This window comes from Balaenoptera borealis (genome assembly GCF_965194805.1).
Source record: "Balaenoptera borealis genome assembly, chromosome: 7".
NCBI classification, from domain to species: Eukaryota; Metazoa; Chordata; class Mammalia; order Artiodactyla; family Balaenopteridae; genus Balaenoptera; species Balaenoptera borealis.
This window is the reverse complement of record NC_138864.1, coordinates 78531744-78550762: the sequence shown is the minus strand read 5'-3', so window position 1 is coordinate 78550762 and position 19019 is coordinate 78531744. Positions and strand designations below refer to the sequence as shown.

General features: G+C 33.6%; 1 protein-coding gene across 7 annotated transcripts in view; it reads right to left on the bottom strand.

The window, feature by feature from the left end:
* PALS2 (protein associated with LIN7 2, MAGUK p55 family member) overlaps positions 1-19019 on the bottom strand; it is a 111445-nt gene that overhangs the window by 23877 nt on the left and 68549 nt on the right. For all 7 annotated transcript variants that reach the window (XM_082398402.1, XM_082398403.1, XM_082398406.1 and 4 more), the window contains exons 3-5: positions 11488-11640; positions 7641-7793; positions 6377-6604 (exon numbers count right to left, since the gene is read on the bottom strand). In XM_082398402.1, coding sequence (XP_082254528.1) covers positions 6377-6604; positions 7641-7793; positions 11488-11640 — 534 coding nt within the window. The remainder of the gene's footprint in view (positions 1-6376; positions 6605-7640; positions 7794-11487; positions 11641-19019) is intronic.

Below are 19019 nucleotides of genomic sequence, written 5' to 3'. Positions count from 1 at the left end.
TTTGAAGACATCACCAAAGTAGTCATAAGCATGGCAAATAAGCACATGAAAAGATGCTCAATATTAGCAGTCATTAGGGAAATGCAAATTAAAATCATGATGAGACACCATGACACACCTATTAGAATGGCTAAAATTATAAAGACTGACCATACCAAATGCTGGTGAAGATGTACAGTAATTGCAACTTTCCTATAGTGCTGGTGGGAATGTAATTAGTACAACCACTTTTGAAAACAGTATGGCCATTTCTTTACAAGTTCAACATATACCTACCAAATGACCCAGTACTTCAACTCTTAGGTATTTACCTGAGGGACTTACATGTAAATGTCCATAGCATCTTTATTTATAATAGCCCCAAACTGGAAACAACAAAAATGTTCATTAGCCAGTTAATGGATAATCAAACTGTGGTACAGCCATGCAATGGAATACTACTTGTTAATAAAAAGGAATCAACTACTGATACACATAAAAACATGGATAAATCCCCAAATAATTAAGCTGAGTGAAAGAAGTCAGATTAAAAAAAAAGCAAAATCAAAGGATTCATGTTGTATGAATCCATTTATATAAAAATATAGAAAATGTAAACTAATTTATAGTGACAGAAAGAAGAGCAGTACTTGCCTGGCATGAAGGTTGGGCTGGGGGTAAGGAGCAGGAGGGAAGGATTACAGTGGACCCAAGAAAACTTCTGGGGGTGATAGATATGTTCACTGTCTCAACTGTGTTGAGGGTTTCATGGGTACATAATAGATATGTCCACATTTATTAACTGTATGCTTTAAGTATATGCTATTTATAAAAATTTTACCTCAAAGATACCTTTAAAAAGTAAAGCTAAAAATAGGCAAAGTACTGACAAAGTAAAATATTGCACAGGAGTATGCCATGCCTATGCAAAGGATAATAATTAGCAGAAGAAGAAAAATCATCAAATGGATGAAAGGCTGGAGAAACATCTCCAATCATGACCTTTGTCGTAAATCAGAAGGAGGCTGGTAATTCGTTTGGGAATGTGCTGGCTGAACATGGTACAAGAGCTGCGTACACACTCTCAGTCTCAAGCCATAGTTTCAGGTCCACCTGAGTTTACACATCAGAGTAAGTGACAAGGTAGTGAATGCAGTGATCAGAGTTGCTAAGAAGTTCTCTACAATAATAACAGATAATTAAGGGAGAATGTTATTTTTCTAAAGATTTTCAAAGTGTATGAACTCAGCCTATTCAAATGCACACTCACAAACAACATATTTTGAGATCAGCAAGGAAACTAGATTATATATTTGGTTTAAAAAGCTTTCAGGGGCAGTTCACACTTCTGTATGGTAAATAACCATACGTGGGCCACAAGTTTAAGCTTCTGTTAGTTAAAAAAAAAATTTTTTTTTAAATTTATTAACCTGGCTGCTCTGAAATCATACTACTAATAATTCTTAATTTACATTACACTTGAGTCATTAGTTCATGCAAGGCCTGCTTTTATTTTTTTATTTTGTTAGTTTTAACAATATAATAAAAGCCATGAGCTTGCCACTCAAAGCACAGGCTAGAAACCTACATGGTCCTCCTGCCCACATTCCATTCCATCCCACCACCCTCGCTTCCCCAACAATGAAGGTAACCCTCATCCTGCATCTTGTGTCCACAAACTCCTTGCTTTCCTTTTGGTATAGTTTTATTAAACCTATATGTAATCTGTAAAAGTATATATATCTAGTTATTTAAAACTTAAAAAAGATAGTATCATGCTCTGTGCATGTACTCTTTTGGGGAACTGACATGCTTGTTAACATGTTTCTAGCTGTACATATTGCTCTAAGAAATTACGTGTCTTAGTATACGTAAACATTCAACCCTAATAATGCTAAACCTTTTTCCTCCCAATGTGGTTATACCAATTTGCACTGCCACCAGCAATGTAGAAGAAATACTCTATATTCACAGTTACATTTTTTGCCAACTGAATGTTATAAAATGGTATCTCACATTGTGATTTTTAATATCTCTTCATATGTTTACTGACCACGTATCCCCTTTTACTTGATTTGTGTATGTAGAGTTTCATATATTATCCCTGTGAATAACCAGTTTCATTCATTGAATAGTCTTTCTCACTGAAAGACATATCATCTCCGTCAGATATCTAAGAAATATATGTGTGTAGGTCTCTTTCTGAACTCTCTCTTCCACTGTTCATTCTGTCTAGTCCTAAGCCAATAATATCACGTATCTTAATTCCTACACATTAATAATAAGCCCCTCTTCCTGCTTTTCTGCCTCAAAAGTGTCTTGGCTATGCATCTTATCAAATACCATGAAAAACCTTATTGAAATTTTCACTGGAATTTAACTGACTCTACAAGTCAATTTAAGGAAAACTGATATCTTCATAATATTGTCTTCCTGTCCATGAACATGATATATCTGTTTACTTAGATCTTACTAATTTTTTGTGCATAGAGGTCTCGAATATTTTTGTCAGATTTATTCCTAGACATAAATGTGACATTCTCTGACTCTACTGTAAATGTCCTAGTTAATTTCTAGATGTTTACTTACGGCATATAGAAATGCAACTGACTTTTGTATATTAATCTTATTTTCAAGTATCTTGCTAAATGATTTCTAATAATTTATAGTTGGGGGGGTTTCAAATAAAAAATCTTACTATTTGAAAATAATATTTTATTTTCTCCTTTACAAGTCTTTTGCTTCCATAATTAATTTATTTTTGTCTTCATGCGCTTATGGAACTTTCCATAAAATATTGAACATAAGTGCCGCTAATGAACATCCTTCTCTAGTTCTGAATTTTTTTTAACGAAGCAATGACTTTATTAATTCTTGTTTTAAAACTTTATGTTCTGGTTTCTTTGGCTTAATTAACTGCAAAATAAATAACTGTATAAACAATAATTTAAAAAGCAGCAGTGTCCAAGAGCCTCAGAATTTAAAATATTACAGGTTTCGATATTTCACTATATCCTAAACAAAATTTTTTAGGAGTCAAAATTCTTGAAGTTTCATTTTTCTTTTTTTAAAGAAGTGGTCAATTCCCTTTGCTTCACTGTTGGAAGCCTCATCAAAATTCTGAACAAGATCACCCTCCTCCCCAGTAGCAAGTGGAGCTTTTCCATCCAGCTTATGCCAGGATCTTGAAAACTTGCTGACACCAAGCTGGTCTAAGATTGGGGTGACCTTTCTGTCAAGGGCTTTGTCTCAGCATGGCTGGTAATGGTGAAAGTGTTTGCTGCCAGAGACCTCTGAGTGTTAGGACTGTTAAGGTGGATCATCACTCCCTGGTTTGCAAATATATTTACCTCTTTAAAAGTCAGAGATACTGTTTATTCCTAGTTTCTTTAAGGAGAACTGAAGATTTTTTATCATCTGTTATAACAGATATTTGTAATATCATCTGTTAATCTATATATCATCTAAGGGTGGTTCCTTTTTACCCTCACAATTATGCCTGAAGTTTGGCAAGTTTCTCTTGGTTTATGGTGGGTTTTTCTCATCTTAGGGTGGAAACTGGGCTTCACAGGGGCCTGGGGTTGGCACTCAAGTAGTCTCAGGCAGACCAGCTTAGACTCCAGTTCCTGATTTTAAAGAGAAATGCTTCTAACAGTCAACTATTGAGAATAATGTTTTAGGTTTTTTAATAAAAAAAAATAAGGTTAAGGAGGTTCTTTCCTGTTCCTAATTTACTAATCTTTTAAAAAAAAATCATAAGTATTGAATTTTATCAAATTCTCTACTGATATTTTTCTCCTTTAATCTGTTAATGTGTTTGGTTACATATATGGATTTTCTAACATGAAACCATCCTAGCATACATGGGATAAATCCAACTTGGACATGTTATAGTATCTTTTTTATATATTGTTAAATTTCATTTGCTAATATATTACTGAGAATTCTTACATGTATATCCTTGAGTGAAATAAAACTGTAATTTCTTTTCATAACATTTTTTGCACCTGGGTCATAATGGCCTCAAAGAGAGAATTCCCATCAGTTTGGCCTTAAATAAAGAAATGGAATTTTAAACAGCCTTTGGAAACCCAACATACATGTAAGTTGGAGAACTTCAGAATTAGCTGCAACTTCTAACCCATCCTGGTCTTCAAATTAAAAATATAGATTCTTAGGTCTCATGAAAGATTTTGGATTTTTAGTAAGCACCTCAAATGTTACTGATAAAGATGATCCACTGACCATGCTTTGAAAAACAGCACCCTGGTAATGCAGACCTCCTGGCTTCCATCTGCTCTCACGGCAATAAGAGAAAGAGTTAAGACAGGCCCAACAGGACTACATGGTGGAGCTTCCAGTGAGTGAAAGAGGGGCAGAGCTGGAAAGGCTGAAAGCTCTTGATTCCCATTAGTCTCTCTTAGTAAGAGGACCACAGTGTGCCCAGGACAGTCGTATTCCAGCATAATTGGTAATCATTCCCCCTCTCACTTTAAAAATGTCCCAGTTGGGCTGTGTTTTCTCTCTCCTGTTGGAAGGCTTCAGGTTAGAGTCTTCTTTTTTATGGTAAGATAGGTCTGAGACTGCCTCAGGCTTGGATGGAAGGCCTCTCCTTCCCCATTTCAATGCCCTCTCCCAGTTCTGAAGGCTACATAAAAAGCAGCGTTTGAGAAGGCACAGGACGGACAAAAATGTATGCCTAAGATAGGGTTAAATACCCTTGCATTTCACATCATTCAGACCATTCACCAGGTGCAGAATCTACAAAGGAATTTGGGCCAAAGCCCTAGCTACTAATATCACAAAAATTACTTCTTCCCATAAAAGTCCATCATAGCCATGGTGAGCTGGTAGGAATTCTGAAGTGTGAACCACAGGGGAAAAAAAAAATGTTTCTAACTATCACAACTAACATATAATTTAAAAATAAATACATAAATCTTAAGTTCTACTTTTCCAATCTACTCAGGTGTCAACGGAGGAAAAAAGGTAGTCTGAGAGGTACTAGTTATTTAAAATGTCTAATTTCTAACACCAGTTCTTTCATGATTCTTTTCCTTGAAGACAAGGTCTCTACCCTTCATTTGAACCAAAGTTCACTATAAGCCTCTGTATTTTCAGAAATCCAATTTACATACTAAAATTCATGACTGACTATGCTTATCCTCCAAAGAATATAAAGCAGGTATTCAACACACATTATTTCAAAGAATTGTATAGAAATATAAACTAGTATTTTAAATTATATTATCAATATTAAAATAAAATATACTGGCAGTATCTTATGTAAAAGACCTATAATTTTACTCACACATGAAACAATAAATTTATGGAATAAACCTGAATAATTAAAGGCATCTAAAACATTGATAGATATTTCCTATGTCCTCAGTACCTAGATTCAAAAACCCTCTCCTCAGTTCCAACATGCTTATTACCATAATTGTCAACTGCTCCTTTACCATCACTTTATTACTTTTTCCTTCTTTACCATTTCTTTACAATCACACCACCACCACCTCATCGCCACCATCACAACAATAGCAGCAGCTACTTGCTGAGCACTCAGGATGTGCCAGGTGCTGCTGTGAGAGCTTAATGTGAATTAACTCATTTGATCCTTACAACAATCTTTTAAGAAAAGAAATATCCCAACTATATAGACGAGAAAACAAAGCACAGAGAGCATAATCTAGTAAGCGGTGGCACAGGTATCTGAACCAAAGCAGTCGTCACAGCCTTCCATTAGAGTTGCCTTTCACAAATCACCCCACACCTTCAAAAATCTGCTTCCTGACTACACGATCTCATCTCTCTCCTTTTTGAAATTCACTCAACATAGTGAGGTTAGATGATCACTGTCTTTAAAACATTCCTCTGCTTAATAATCTATTTTACCTAAAAATTAGTTACAAAATGTAGATCAAATGCGTACAAATCAGGTGTTCAAGATTCTTTTCATTTTGGACCCATCCTCTCTCTCTGGCCTCATTCTCTATTTAGCCCATCCCAGGAACACTAAGCTAGAGGTGATCAGGAGTACATGCTTATTTTCTCACACAGCCTGGAATATAACAGGTGTCAAAAATGTTTGCTAGATTAATGACTAAAAGGCTTTATGGTTTTTCTCATACCTAGCTGTATGTTACTGAAATGCTAGGGTTCATGGTGTTCACAAAGAGATTTCTTTCCTAATTCCTTTTGAATAGTAAGATGATATTGTTTAAAAATCCAAAAATTCACCCATGACGAAATAAGGCACTTTAGAACAATTAAACCAGATAGTTTTTTCTCTTCTCTTCTCTTTAGCAAAAAAGTAGCAACTGGTGGCTCTACCCTACAGTGTGATTAAAGAAATAAAAGCATTCTTAATATTAGCAAGAATTTTATTACTAACCTGTTGAGGAATAATGGTATCTCTATAGCTTGGTAAAATTTTCAGGGTGACACTTCCACTAATATTTTTCAGTAATTCTTGTAATTCCTTTGGATTGTTTCCAACCTCATGGCCATTGACTTCTTTAATGATATCTCCCACATGAAGCAGACCCTGTCGATCTATCATCCCTCCATGAAGAATTCGGGCAATTACCAGATCATTATTTTCAACCCTAAATGTTACACCCTAAAGGAAATAAGGAATGGAATTATTGATTTTAGGTTGTTAGGAAGAAATCTTAAATAGTCATGAACATGTATGTATAAGAAAATAATTCCAAAAGTAAGTAAGTGAATCATTCCTACTTTTCCCATGTTCTCTCCTGACTCAATACTCCAATCTCATTAAACCACATGCAACTGTGACAACATATACCAGGGGTCCATGGCCTGTTAGGAACCGGGCCGCTCAGCAGGAGGTGAGTGGCGGGTGAGGGAGCAAAGTTTCATCTGCCGCTCTCCATCGCTCACATTAGCGCCTGAACCATCCCCCCCAACCCCATGGAAACACTGTCTTCCACAAAACCAGTCCCTGGTGCCAAAAAGGGTGGGGACCGCTGACATATACCATCCCTTAAAAAAGGACTTCCATGGTAAGGGTAACTTTGAAAATGAAACATATCTTAGGTTGCATTCCACAGGATAAAAGGAAGCTTGAAGGAGCAAGAAAACGTATTTGTGCATTCTGATGGCCTTCTTCCCGGCTTTTCTCATTTTTCCACTTCACTGTTCTTATAGTCAGAGCCCAGAAATAATCATGTCAGCAGGAACTTGTCAACTTCATTACTTATAGCGTCCTATCAATGTTTTCAATTTTTGTTAATTAATTTTTATTGGAGTATAGTATAGTCACTTGAATTTTTCATAACAACCTTCTTCTGTGTTTTGATACTACAATTAGCAAGCAACCTGAGTTTACTTCTTCAAAGGGTATAGGAAAAAAATAGTTATCTTTTGAAATTTTTGCTACTCATCGGCAAACTTCTTCTCGCCTCTACTTCAGTTTAACTTTTAATTTTGGTTTAATTTTGCATGCTAAATCAAGTTGAGAGACAACAGCTGTGTATTTTATACACAGGTCAAAAAAGACTGATAAAACAAACATGAATAAAGTTTTCATAATGATACTAATTATGGAAGAGAGAAAGAATGAGATAGAGTAGTGACTCAGCCACAAGTATGTCAGATTTCAGATTTAAGAGGGCACTGACTTATCAACTCACCAGTGGTTCCCCAGCTCTTTTGTGAATACCAAGAATACGAATGGCATCTACTGGTAATAACTGATTATTGATAGAAGAATTATTCATTTCTGGGCTTGATGGAGGTGACTCATAACACTTCGATGCCACAATATCATGGGCCTCCAAGAGTGACTAGAAGGATTCAAAACAGCCTGTGGTTATTAATTACAGATGGAATACAGATGGAATAAGTTATTAAAAATAACTTAGTTCATTATCCCAGTAGAGTACTAAAAATTTCACGAAAGGCACAATTATTAAATTCCCAAATATGAGTTAAATCAAGTATATACAGAATCTTTTTATGACATATAAGCATGTATCATTTTACTTATTATCAAACAATATTGTATTCCTTGTTTTAAAAGATCTGAAGAGACTGATAGAGTTTTGTAACTTTTTTTTAAAGCCTTATGTTTAACGGAAACTGAACCTAGATGTCCAAGTGTGATGCAATAGAGGCACTGAATTTCATTGCCACCACTGTCATCACCATCACTCAATATTTATCAATTCCTATTTATTAGTTATCATACAAATTCAAATGGCAAGGACCGTAAGTTTTATCCTAAGCCTGTTGTTAGCAACACCACATATTTTTCACATGTACAAAATGTCTGTTAAAAAGATATCCAGTGAATAAAAATTAGCATCTTATATCAGTGATAGGAAATTTCATATTACTAATAAAGGTATAAAATTTATATTTTTGGGGGGAAAAAAGAGCCAGTAATGGTCCTGAATATAATACACTTTTACCTTCTACATTTACTGTATATGTGCTATCTTCATGGATGACTTTGATCTAGCTTTCTAGGAATTTCTTATAACTTGGGGGGTTATATTTATTTTTCATTTATACTGTAATTGTGTATACTTAACTTACACCTAAATTAAAAAAATTTTTTTGAATGGTGGGAGTGCAAATTCAAACAAAAAAAAAGATCAAAATAAAAGGGGGAAAATGTCAACAGGTTCAGAACAGAAGCAATCAGTATACGGGTTTAATTGGTAATTTTTGGTCATTTCATGAAAATAGTATAAGAGACTGAAGAAAAATATTCACAAATCCATATATAAGTATTATTCCTATAAATGCTGGAAGTTACTCAAATCACTAACCTGGGCTGCTTAGCTTTTACCGTATATACTCTTCTTAGGCAATATTATCTACTCCTGTGACTTGAACCACTGCTTATACACTGAGAACTCCCTTGGTTCAGAACTCTCCTGAGCTTCAGATTCATATACTAAAAATCTGCCCACAACTGGCCAAAGTCATGATAATTTGACAAATCAAAACAAAACAAAACTAAGGATTGTAGAGGATTGAAACATACTGAATTAATGAAAACTCCATAAGTCCACAATGCTATTTAAAAAACAGGACTGAAAAAACCTCCTTTGTTACCATTTGAGATTGCTATTTTAAACAATTCTTTACTTTGAAAGTTGGTAAAGCAAAGAATCTAGCATTTCCCTAACTTTTCAGTAGGAAATGCATTACAGGTTAACTAAACAGCTCAGTTGATGAGGAAAAGCTCTACTTTATATAAGAACACCAGCCAATAAATGTAGAATGAGAGAATTTGAAAACCTCATTTTGCAACCTCTAATGAAAATATTGATTCAGGCAAGGATTATTAATTTATGTTCGTCAGTAGGTAAATGGTTGAAAGGAAACAGCATTTGTATAATGCTAGAATAATAACGTACTAGATTACTTCCTAGTGGAAAGGCTTTCAAGGGTAGGATCAGGCTGTCATTGCCCTTAATCAAGGACTAATCTCAGCATCAGGAGTGATGGACCAACCAGGTATTATACGTTGTCTGATGCAGATTAATTTATGTTGTATCACTAAGATGCATTCTAGTTCCAAATAATTAATTTGAATCATCTTTTAGGTAAAACTTCTGTTTATAAGAAATAGAAGGGATAACTAAACAACACAGCAGGAAAGCAACCAGATAAATCCAGGGAGTGGATTCTGCAGGACAATGGCCTGGTCTCTTCCATGGGTCAACATCATAATCAAGGGAGAAAGGGATGGTCCACCCAGATGCCACACATGGACCTAGGTTGAAAACTCATATGCACAAAGCAGCTATAAAAAATATTTTGGGGGAAATGGAGATATGTGAATATAGAATGTGTATTACATGAGACAGAGGTCCACTGAAATGAAAAAGTGGAAATCAACAACTGAAAAAAAGGGTAAGTTACAAAAAACGTGTGCAAAATGATCGCAATCAGTAAAGGAAAAAAATATGTATGTACATTTATGCCTAGAAAAAGTATGGAGGAATATGCACTATGGTAGTACAGTAGTGGATTGGGGAGTAAAAATGCAATGTCTTAATTTTTACTTGTTGCCATTTCATAATTTTACGTATTTATTAAACTTTATATAAATTTATGCATTAAATTTTATATACTTATATAAAAAATACAGCATGCTTGAAAAGCTCTACCAGATGCTTCTAAGGTACTGCAAACTTAATATGGCCAGTTACCTTAACATTAACATGTCCAAAACAGTTCTCCTAGAGTGGATGCCATCAACTGTCTGTCAGAAATCCTGTCCTTATCAACTTCCCACATTTCTCTTCTGCAGCTGTTACATGTAACCACTCACTAAGCCCTATTGATTTTGCTGCTTAGAACTTGAAAATCCTCACATTTCCCACTATCTGTACTGCCGTCACAACTTCTTGCCTTGGTACAAAACCATCTGGCTCCACAATCTGACCTCTCCCTGTTTAATAACCACCACCACCCACCCACCCCCGCAATCCCGAGCCAAAGTTTCCCAATGTCCTCAGGATAAAGTCCAAATAACGTAGTATGCCTTATAAGGCCTCAACTAACTGGCCTCTTCACAAAGGTGTCTTTGACATGTGTTTGTATTTTTTGTACCTAAGATACAGATTTACGTAGGAACCATCTCACTATAAACGTACATAATTTTTGCAGTAACATTGTTAGAGAGTCACAGAAAGTCTCTGAGAAAAAGCAAAGGGGTGTTACCATTTGATTTTTAATGCTAAGATTTGCAATGGCAAGCAGGTGACACTTTATCCCAGGCCCATTTATTGAACAGTCCATTCTTTCTCCACTAAAATGTAGTATCTCGGTCATAAATCAAGTTGCCATTTGTCTGTGGATGTATTTCTGGGGTTTCTATTTTTCTAATACTGCCCCAATACCACACTGTCTTAATTACAGGTTTATAAGAAGTCTCTCGACCTCCTTTTCTTCTGAAACTGATTCTTCTTTGGTAAACTGATTAACTCTTCACCTACATAGACAAATGCTTAAATTGCATTTATTTTTATTTTTTTACCTTTGGAAAGTATGCTATGTCATAGTTTCTATCATCATACAGTTCTCTTTTGTTCCAAGGTCATCAACTGCACCCCAGTCTTAGAAGCAATACTGAAAATGTATACGGCTGGTCACAAGGAGGGCTGGGAAACAGTGGTAGTGAGGAAGAAAAATGCACTATCACAGGGAGAAAAACGTCCCCAGCATGTGGTGTGATGGTGAAACAGGGCTGTTGTTGTTGTTGTTGTTGTTTTTTAATTACACAAAGAAAAATCCATTCTGATGTATTTCTGTGACAGACCCTATACATCTGTATAGTATGTGTGTCTGTTTATGTAGTCCCAGCAGAACGGGATATTAAAATATCTAAGTTGGAATTTGCAAAATATGGCCCTAAATAATCTTTAAAAAAACATCATCTTAAACTGAAACGTAACTACTAAAGGAGAATATTTTGGGAATACAGGGGACTTGGAAAGAAGAGCAACAGGGAAAGTTTACCTGGAAGTGAGGCTCTTTGAGTATACCAACCAGTTCTGCCACATTTTCATCCACATTTATTAGAGGAGTGATATCTTCAAGAATTTCGTTGACTAATTCCAAGTTATTATCACTGACAGCTTCTAGTTTTGAATCTTCTAGCCTCTCGTGAGCCTGAAAAGACAACAGTATATTAAAATAATAACACACACTGTTTTGCTCCAGACCATGGTTTTCTTCTTGATTTGTTTCCTTTTTATAAAGAAAGTTTTAAAAGATATTACTTGAAGGTTTGATTCATTGCAACCAAATCTTTCAATGAGAGGTAATATATAGATTTCAGAGTAAATGTTATCATGCAATAAATCTTGGCCTCTATTCCTACCCTAAAAGTAATGGAAAACTCATTTTTATAACTAAACCATGAAAAAACTGAATAGGCCAATTTAAAAAATGTATTATATTTCCTACCTGACAGAATTTCCTAATGACTTTCTAGTCTAGACTCAAACTCTAAATGATACCATTTATGCTTTATTAAATGATTAAGCATAATAAAAATAAAAAATAGGAACGTAATCGTTATATGGATTGTCATTAAAAAATAATGAAAATCATTTTGAGAACCCCAAATGATAATCCTAAAGCTATCATTTTCCAGTTTTGAAAATTCAGCAGAAAAAGGCAATTCAGGAAAGGCAACTCTTGAACTGAGCCTTGAAGGACCATATGATCTCATTAGCGGAATGATCCCCTTATGTCTCCATACCTTAAGCTGATCTGTTTTTTTTAATCTCACAACCTTTTCCACAGAAAATAAACCATGAATCATACTGTCACAGGAAATACGTAGTCCTAATTATCCTTTAATAGTGGGAGTAAAGCGGAGTTTTAAATTCAAACTTAGAATGAACACTAAGCAGTCTCTATCTTTTAAGTGTTGTTTTTCTGATAAATGGTTGCTGTCTGATTTTGAAGACAGGTAGAGCATAACTATAAAGATTTAGTTTATAAATGAAAACATGCAAGATGACAAATCTCACACTTAACATTTTAAGATTCAGTTCTGTAAGTGACGAAAAATCCAAATTTCAAGCGGAAATAGTATCAAACTTTAACTTATCCCTATAATACTTTAGATGTTATTTCTACCATACGGAGTGGATCCTTCAGAGTTCTAACACATCTTCTAATTTTTTTTATTTTTAAATTATATTTTATTTAAACAAAAATATCATTTCACATGTATCAATGTAAAATTGTTAATGAGCTATCTAACAATCTTGGTTTTTGTATGTCATCTTCTAAATGATACATTTTCTAATTTTAAAAATGCATTTTTACATTTAAATATATTTTTCCAGGCAATTCACAAGGTTGAAATAAGTTTAAGTAGAAGAGAGGGGATATACATTAGCAACATTTTAAAGAAACACCTCTGAAGAAGAAATTTTAAGTCATATGAAATAAACTGATACAGAAGAAATTATAACTGTTATGAAACAAAGAAAAATGTCAAAAGACCAAATGTAATTTAAACAGAGGAATGAGTTTCTACTAAATCTAGATAAGAAAAAAATTAAGAAGACTAGAGAATGCCACAAAGAGTGGGAATAGGTAAATCTATAATTTTCTTAAAGTATAATACAAGCCTAATAAAGACAGGATGATGAAGACATTCAACATATAGCATGGAATGATTATCACCACCATTGGGAAAAAAAGTAATGTACACAATTACTTAACTCTTACAAATCAAGCTAGAATTGCTAATTGCTTTAATACAAATATTCGTTAATAAATCTAATGTAGCATCGTTAACCTTGCAAATACTTTTAATACTCTTATGGTAGCATAAGAAATCTTAAAAAAAAAGGAAGAAAAGAACTTTAACATTTATTGAGGGTTTTTGTTTTGTGCCCGGAACTATATTCTCAGCGCAGTATGAGATTGTGTGTGTGTACTCAGAAAATGTAGGTATGTTATTATCATCTTCACCTTATAGACACAGACACTGATGATGCAAAATGAGATACAGTGATTGCTTGAGTTCACACTACTGGTAAGTGGCTAAGTCAGGTAGTCCAACATCAAGGCTGGAGCTCTTACATACTAAAGCTTATTCGACTTTATCAATATACAGCCAGCTACTCTATCATCATCTTGCGGTTAATTATTTAATCAAAAACATTATGTATTACTCTCACTCATTTAAATGTGTGACATATGCTCTCATTGACTGCTAGTTGAGTTGTTGCTTCTTAGCATGGCTCTTCCAGTCTAGATGTATTAAGTTATACTCTTATGGTTCAAGAATACCACCCACCCTTTCAACCTCCACCTGTTTGCTCAAAGAGCTATAAAGATCATCTGTTTCTCCAAGGAACAGATAATGACTGGCTTAAAATTTTCAGGAACTAAGCCAATATAGTTTCTACAATATCCTATGTTACTTTAGATACTGGTAGACTTTGATTAAATTCAAGTCTTTGGGAAAAGTAAAGAAACAGAAACGATCATTGACTTGAAAGCTCTAATACACTTCCCCTCCTTTCTATGTTCACCTACCTTATTGCTCCCAAATTTGGAGAGGACAGGAGGGAATGTGGAAAGACTGATGGCAAGAGAGAAAGAGGAAGTCAAGTGGAGGGCAGAATTATGCTATAAAAACAAATATACCTGAAGGTTTTTGCACATCAAAAACCTGGTACAGACTGGTTTTATGGTAGGAAAAAAAATCTCACTATACAATACATAAGTTCTCAGAGGAAGAAAAGTTTTTAAGTGAAACTGCAGCTATAATTATATTAATATGGAAAATTAATTTCTGAGATATAGCTGGGTTCAATCAAGATCAATTTTAGTTTTTCCAAGAAAGCAAATACAGGTCCATATTTGTTAATATGTAACTTTTTAAGTTCTAGGATAATGTGAAAGAAGTTGAGACCTTTATTCACTTTAAAGTCAGAATTTATTTAGTAGCTTTCAAGAGGCAAGTACCAACTTGAATTTAACTAACCAAACAAGCAAACAAAAAAGACAAAGGAAATACTGAAAATGGACCAGAGAAACAGATATGAATCACATGCTATTTGAATAAATGGGTCTTGCTTCCTTTAAGAAAAAGCATTATTAGAAAGCTAGCACAACTCAATAAAAATATATGTCACCTGCCACAAGTGCTTGGAAGAACATGCCATGACTGGCTTTGTAGACTTGGAGTTGATACAAATATAGCCTAAGCCCTCTTGTATGTCCAGTTCTGAGAATCCTATTCACCACTGCACTTTAGAAAAATGAACTGCAGAGAAGAAAAGTTGTTTCAAAACTTCTGGGTATTTTACCCAAGCACAGTCCATCTATGCTTGCAAACAAACAAACAAAAAATTTTAACAAAAGTTATGCACTATACATGACAAATACCTGGTAATGATAATGGTATTGTGATTATGTGTAGTAACCTTATCCTTCTCCCTTAAAAACAAAAATATCATAAATTTTGTTTCTGTCTTCTTAGAACATGGCTAAGTATATTGTAGTTGCTCATTAAGTATTTCTTGAAAAAGCTAAGTAAATAGGAGATAAGATTGACTATGGTCAAGAGACATCCTCTTCTTTTATTCTAGAGACTTTTGAACAAAAAAGATAAAGACAAGTTCACAAATAACCAAAAAATAAGAATTTGAGCAGAAAGTGGAAATGAGACAGAGAGAATGGAGAATTCATTTTTTATTTTGCTTCTGCATACATGATATCAAAAAGGATGAGATCTGTTCTGTTGGAAAAAATGGATGAAATAAGTGTAACTAAATTAGAACTGAATTCTCCAATGAGTAAAGAACTTGTCATCTAGTTAAAAAAAGTTCAAATTCTTAGATTAGATAAACTATATCTCAACGCACTCAGGGAGCTGAGCCACTCTTAGAGATACCTGTAGAATTAGGAGACCCACACAGATGTCAAAGAACTAAAAATGGGAATCTTATACTTTTTAAAAGGAGGAAGGGCTTTTTACAAAGTTTGGCTTTAATAGTATTCAGAGAAAATATAAAAGAATCTTTTTATAATCATTGAGTGGCAAAGACATAACTATGATGCCAAATCCGGAAGCTATAATTTAAACAAACAAAAACAGGCCTAATAAAATAAACTGCATTGAACATTTAAAATCGAACATTTAAAATTTCTTCTTGTCAAAAATTAGCAAAGTTAAAATACAAATGACAAACTAGGGTCAGAATACTTACGAATCATATTACAGACCAAAGGTTAATTTCTCTCTCTCTCTCTCTCTCTCTCTCTCTATATATATATATATACACATACAGAGAGAGAGAGATTTCTATAAAACAGTAAGAAAAAGATCAGCAACACATTAAGAAAAATGGGCAAAGAATATGAAAAATTCACAAAAATGGAAATTCAAATACTTCTTAAACATATGAAAAGATATACAACCTCCTTCATGATAAGAGAAGTGCAAACTAAAACTACACTGAAATACTTTTTTTAAAAATGAGATTGGCAAGTATAAAATTCTGGTAACATACCATGTTGGTGAGAATATGGCAGAAAGACAGGCATTCTCACACATTCTTTTCTGGTGGGAACACACTAGTGAGAAGTTTGACTATATCTACCAAAATTACAATGATTCTTTTAAGATTTATCTTAGAGATATACATACATATGCAAAATAACATGTAGCAAGACTGCATATTACAGCATGACTTGTAAGTGAAAAAGTCACCTAAATATCTATCAGAAGTTTGACTAAAAAATTTTGTTATATTCATGCAGTGGAATATTATGCCACTTTTACAGAGAATGAAGGTTCTCTGTAGGTACTGATATGGAATCATATGCAAAAAAAAGTCAAAATTTAGAACAGAAAGTATAAACCCACAGCTACTATTATATTTAGTAGTGAATAATATTATATTTAACACATGCTTTTCCCCTAAGATTGTGAACAAGATAAGGATGTCTGCTCTCTTCATTCTATTGCACATTTGTACTGAATCTTCTAGCCAGGACAATTAGTCAAGAAAAAAAACAAATAAGGATATAAAAAAGAATGTATATGTACAACTGAGTCTCTTTGCTGTACAGCAGAAATTAACCAAATTGTAAATCAACTATATTTCAATTAAAATAAATAAAAGAGAACCAATGAAGAAAGTTTCAAAGAAAAAAAAAAGGAAAAAGAAATAAATAAAAGGCATTCAGATAGGAAAGAAGTGTAGAAAGAAGAAAACTTACCAACCTAGAATTATACCTATACAGTCAAATTATCCTTCAAAAGTGAAAGAGAAATAAAGACTTTTTGTCAGACAAACAAAAATTGAGGGAATTTGTTGCTAGTAGACCTGCCTTGAAAACAATGTTAGAAGAGGTTCTTCAGAGAGAGGACTATAGGTCTAAAACTGAGATCTCCATAAAGAAAAGAGCATTAGAGAAAAAATAAATGAAAGTAATAAAATCTTTTTAAAAATTCTTAATTAATCTAGTAGATTAACTCTTCAAAAATAACAGCAACAGTGTATTTGATGATTACAGCTTATGGATAAATGAAATGACTGACAGCCATGCTATAACAGAGAGATTGGAAATACTCTGTTATGAGGTAGTTACTTCATGTAACTACTGTATTATTATACTACAGTGAAGTAATATAGTGTTATTTGAAAGTGGACTTAGATTAGCTGTAAATGTGCACTGCAAAATCAAGGGGAAACTACTAAAATCTTTAAAAAAAATAAATATAACTGATATGAGTTAAAAGAGGAGAAAAAAATGAAGTCATATAAAATACTCAATTAAAAAGGAGATGGCAGAAAATGAATAGAAGACCAAACAATAAGAAAATAAGACTCAAGTACATGTTGTCTACAAAAAACCCACTTTAAATATAAAGACACGGGTAGATTAAAAGTAAAGATAATGAGGAAGAAATACCATGCTAACAATAATCAAAAGAAAGCTGGAGTAGCTATATTAATTTCAGACAGAGCAGTCTTCAGAGCAAGGAAAATTATCAGGAACAAAGAGAAACATTACATAATAAAGAAGACATAACAATCTATAACGTAAATGCTCCTAACAACAGAGCATCTAAATATATGAAGCAAAATTTGATAGAACTTCAAAGAGAGACAGTTTAATCCACTATTGTAGTTGGAGGCCTCAACACTCCTCTATCAGCAACTGACAGATCCAGCAGGCAGAAAAATCAGTAAGGACAGAGTTAAACTGAACAGCACCATCAATCAACTTCATCCAACAACAGTAGAGTGCACATTCTTCTTAAGCTCACATGGAACATTCACCAAGATTAACCACAGTATGGGCCATAAAACATACCTTAGCAAGTTTATAAGAATAAAGATTATAAAAAGTATAATAAAAATCCCAGCTACATTTGTTGGAGACAAATCAACACACTTCTAAATAAGACATGAGTCAAAGAAGAAATCTCAAGAGAAATTTGAAAAAATCTGAACTAAATGAAAATGAAAATACAACTTATGAAATTTTGTGGAATGCAGTGACTGCAGTATTTAAAGGGAAATTTATAGCACTGAATGCATATTTAGAAAAGAAGAAAGATCTAAAATCAATAATCTAAACTTTCAGCTTGGGAAACTCAAGACAGAAGATCAAATTAAATCCAAATTAAGTAAAATAATAAAATTTAGAGCAGAAATTAATGAAACTGAAAACATGAAATCAAAGAACCAAAAGCAGGTTCTTTGAAAAGATCAATAAAATTGATAAACTTCTTACCAGCTTAACTAAGAAAAAAGGGATAAGACATGAATTTACTAATATCAGAAATGAAAGAGGCCATCACTACTGATGTCTTGGATAATAAAGGAATGGTATGAACAATTCCATGCACATAAATTTGATAACCTAGATGAAATGGACCAATTCCTTGAAAAACACAATCCACCAAAACTCATAAAAGGACATACAGATAATCTGAGTAGCCCTATATCTGTTAAAGACATTACATCAATAATTAATAACCTTCCAAAACAGAAAGCACCAGGTCCAGATGGGTTCACTGGTAAATTCTACCAAACATTTAAAGAAGAAATTATACCATTTCTTTATAGTCTCTTCTAGAAGGCAAAGGAAACACTTCCTAACTCAATCTCTAAAGGCCAGCATTACTCTAATACCAAAACCAGAAAAAAGACATTACATGTTATTATACATGCATCAAAACCCATCAAATGTACAACACAAAGAGTGAACCCTAATGTAAACTATGGACTTTAGCTAAGAAGGCTTTAGATTTATAGAAAAACTCAGCAGAAAATACAGAGAATTCCCATATATCTGCTCCCCTACCCCTGGTTTCCCTTATTCATATCTTGTATTAATGTGATAAATGTTATAATTAATGAGCTAATATTGATACACCCTTATTAACTAAAGCCTATAGTTTACATTTCCATGGATTTTGACTTTTAAGTTGTACAGTTCCAATGGTTTTGACAGATGCATAATGTCACCCATACACCTTAAAAGTATCATACAGAATA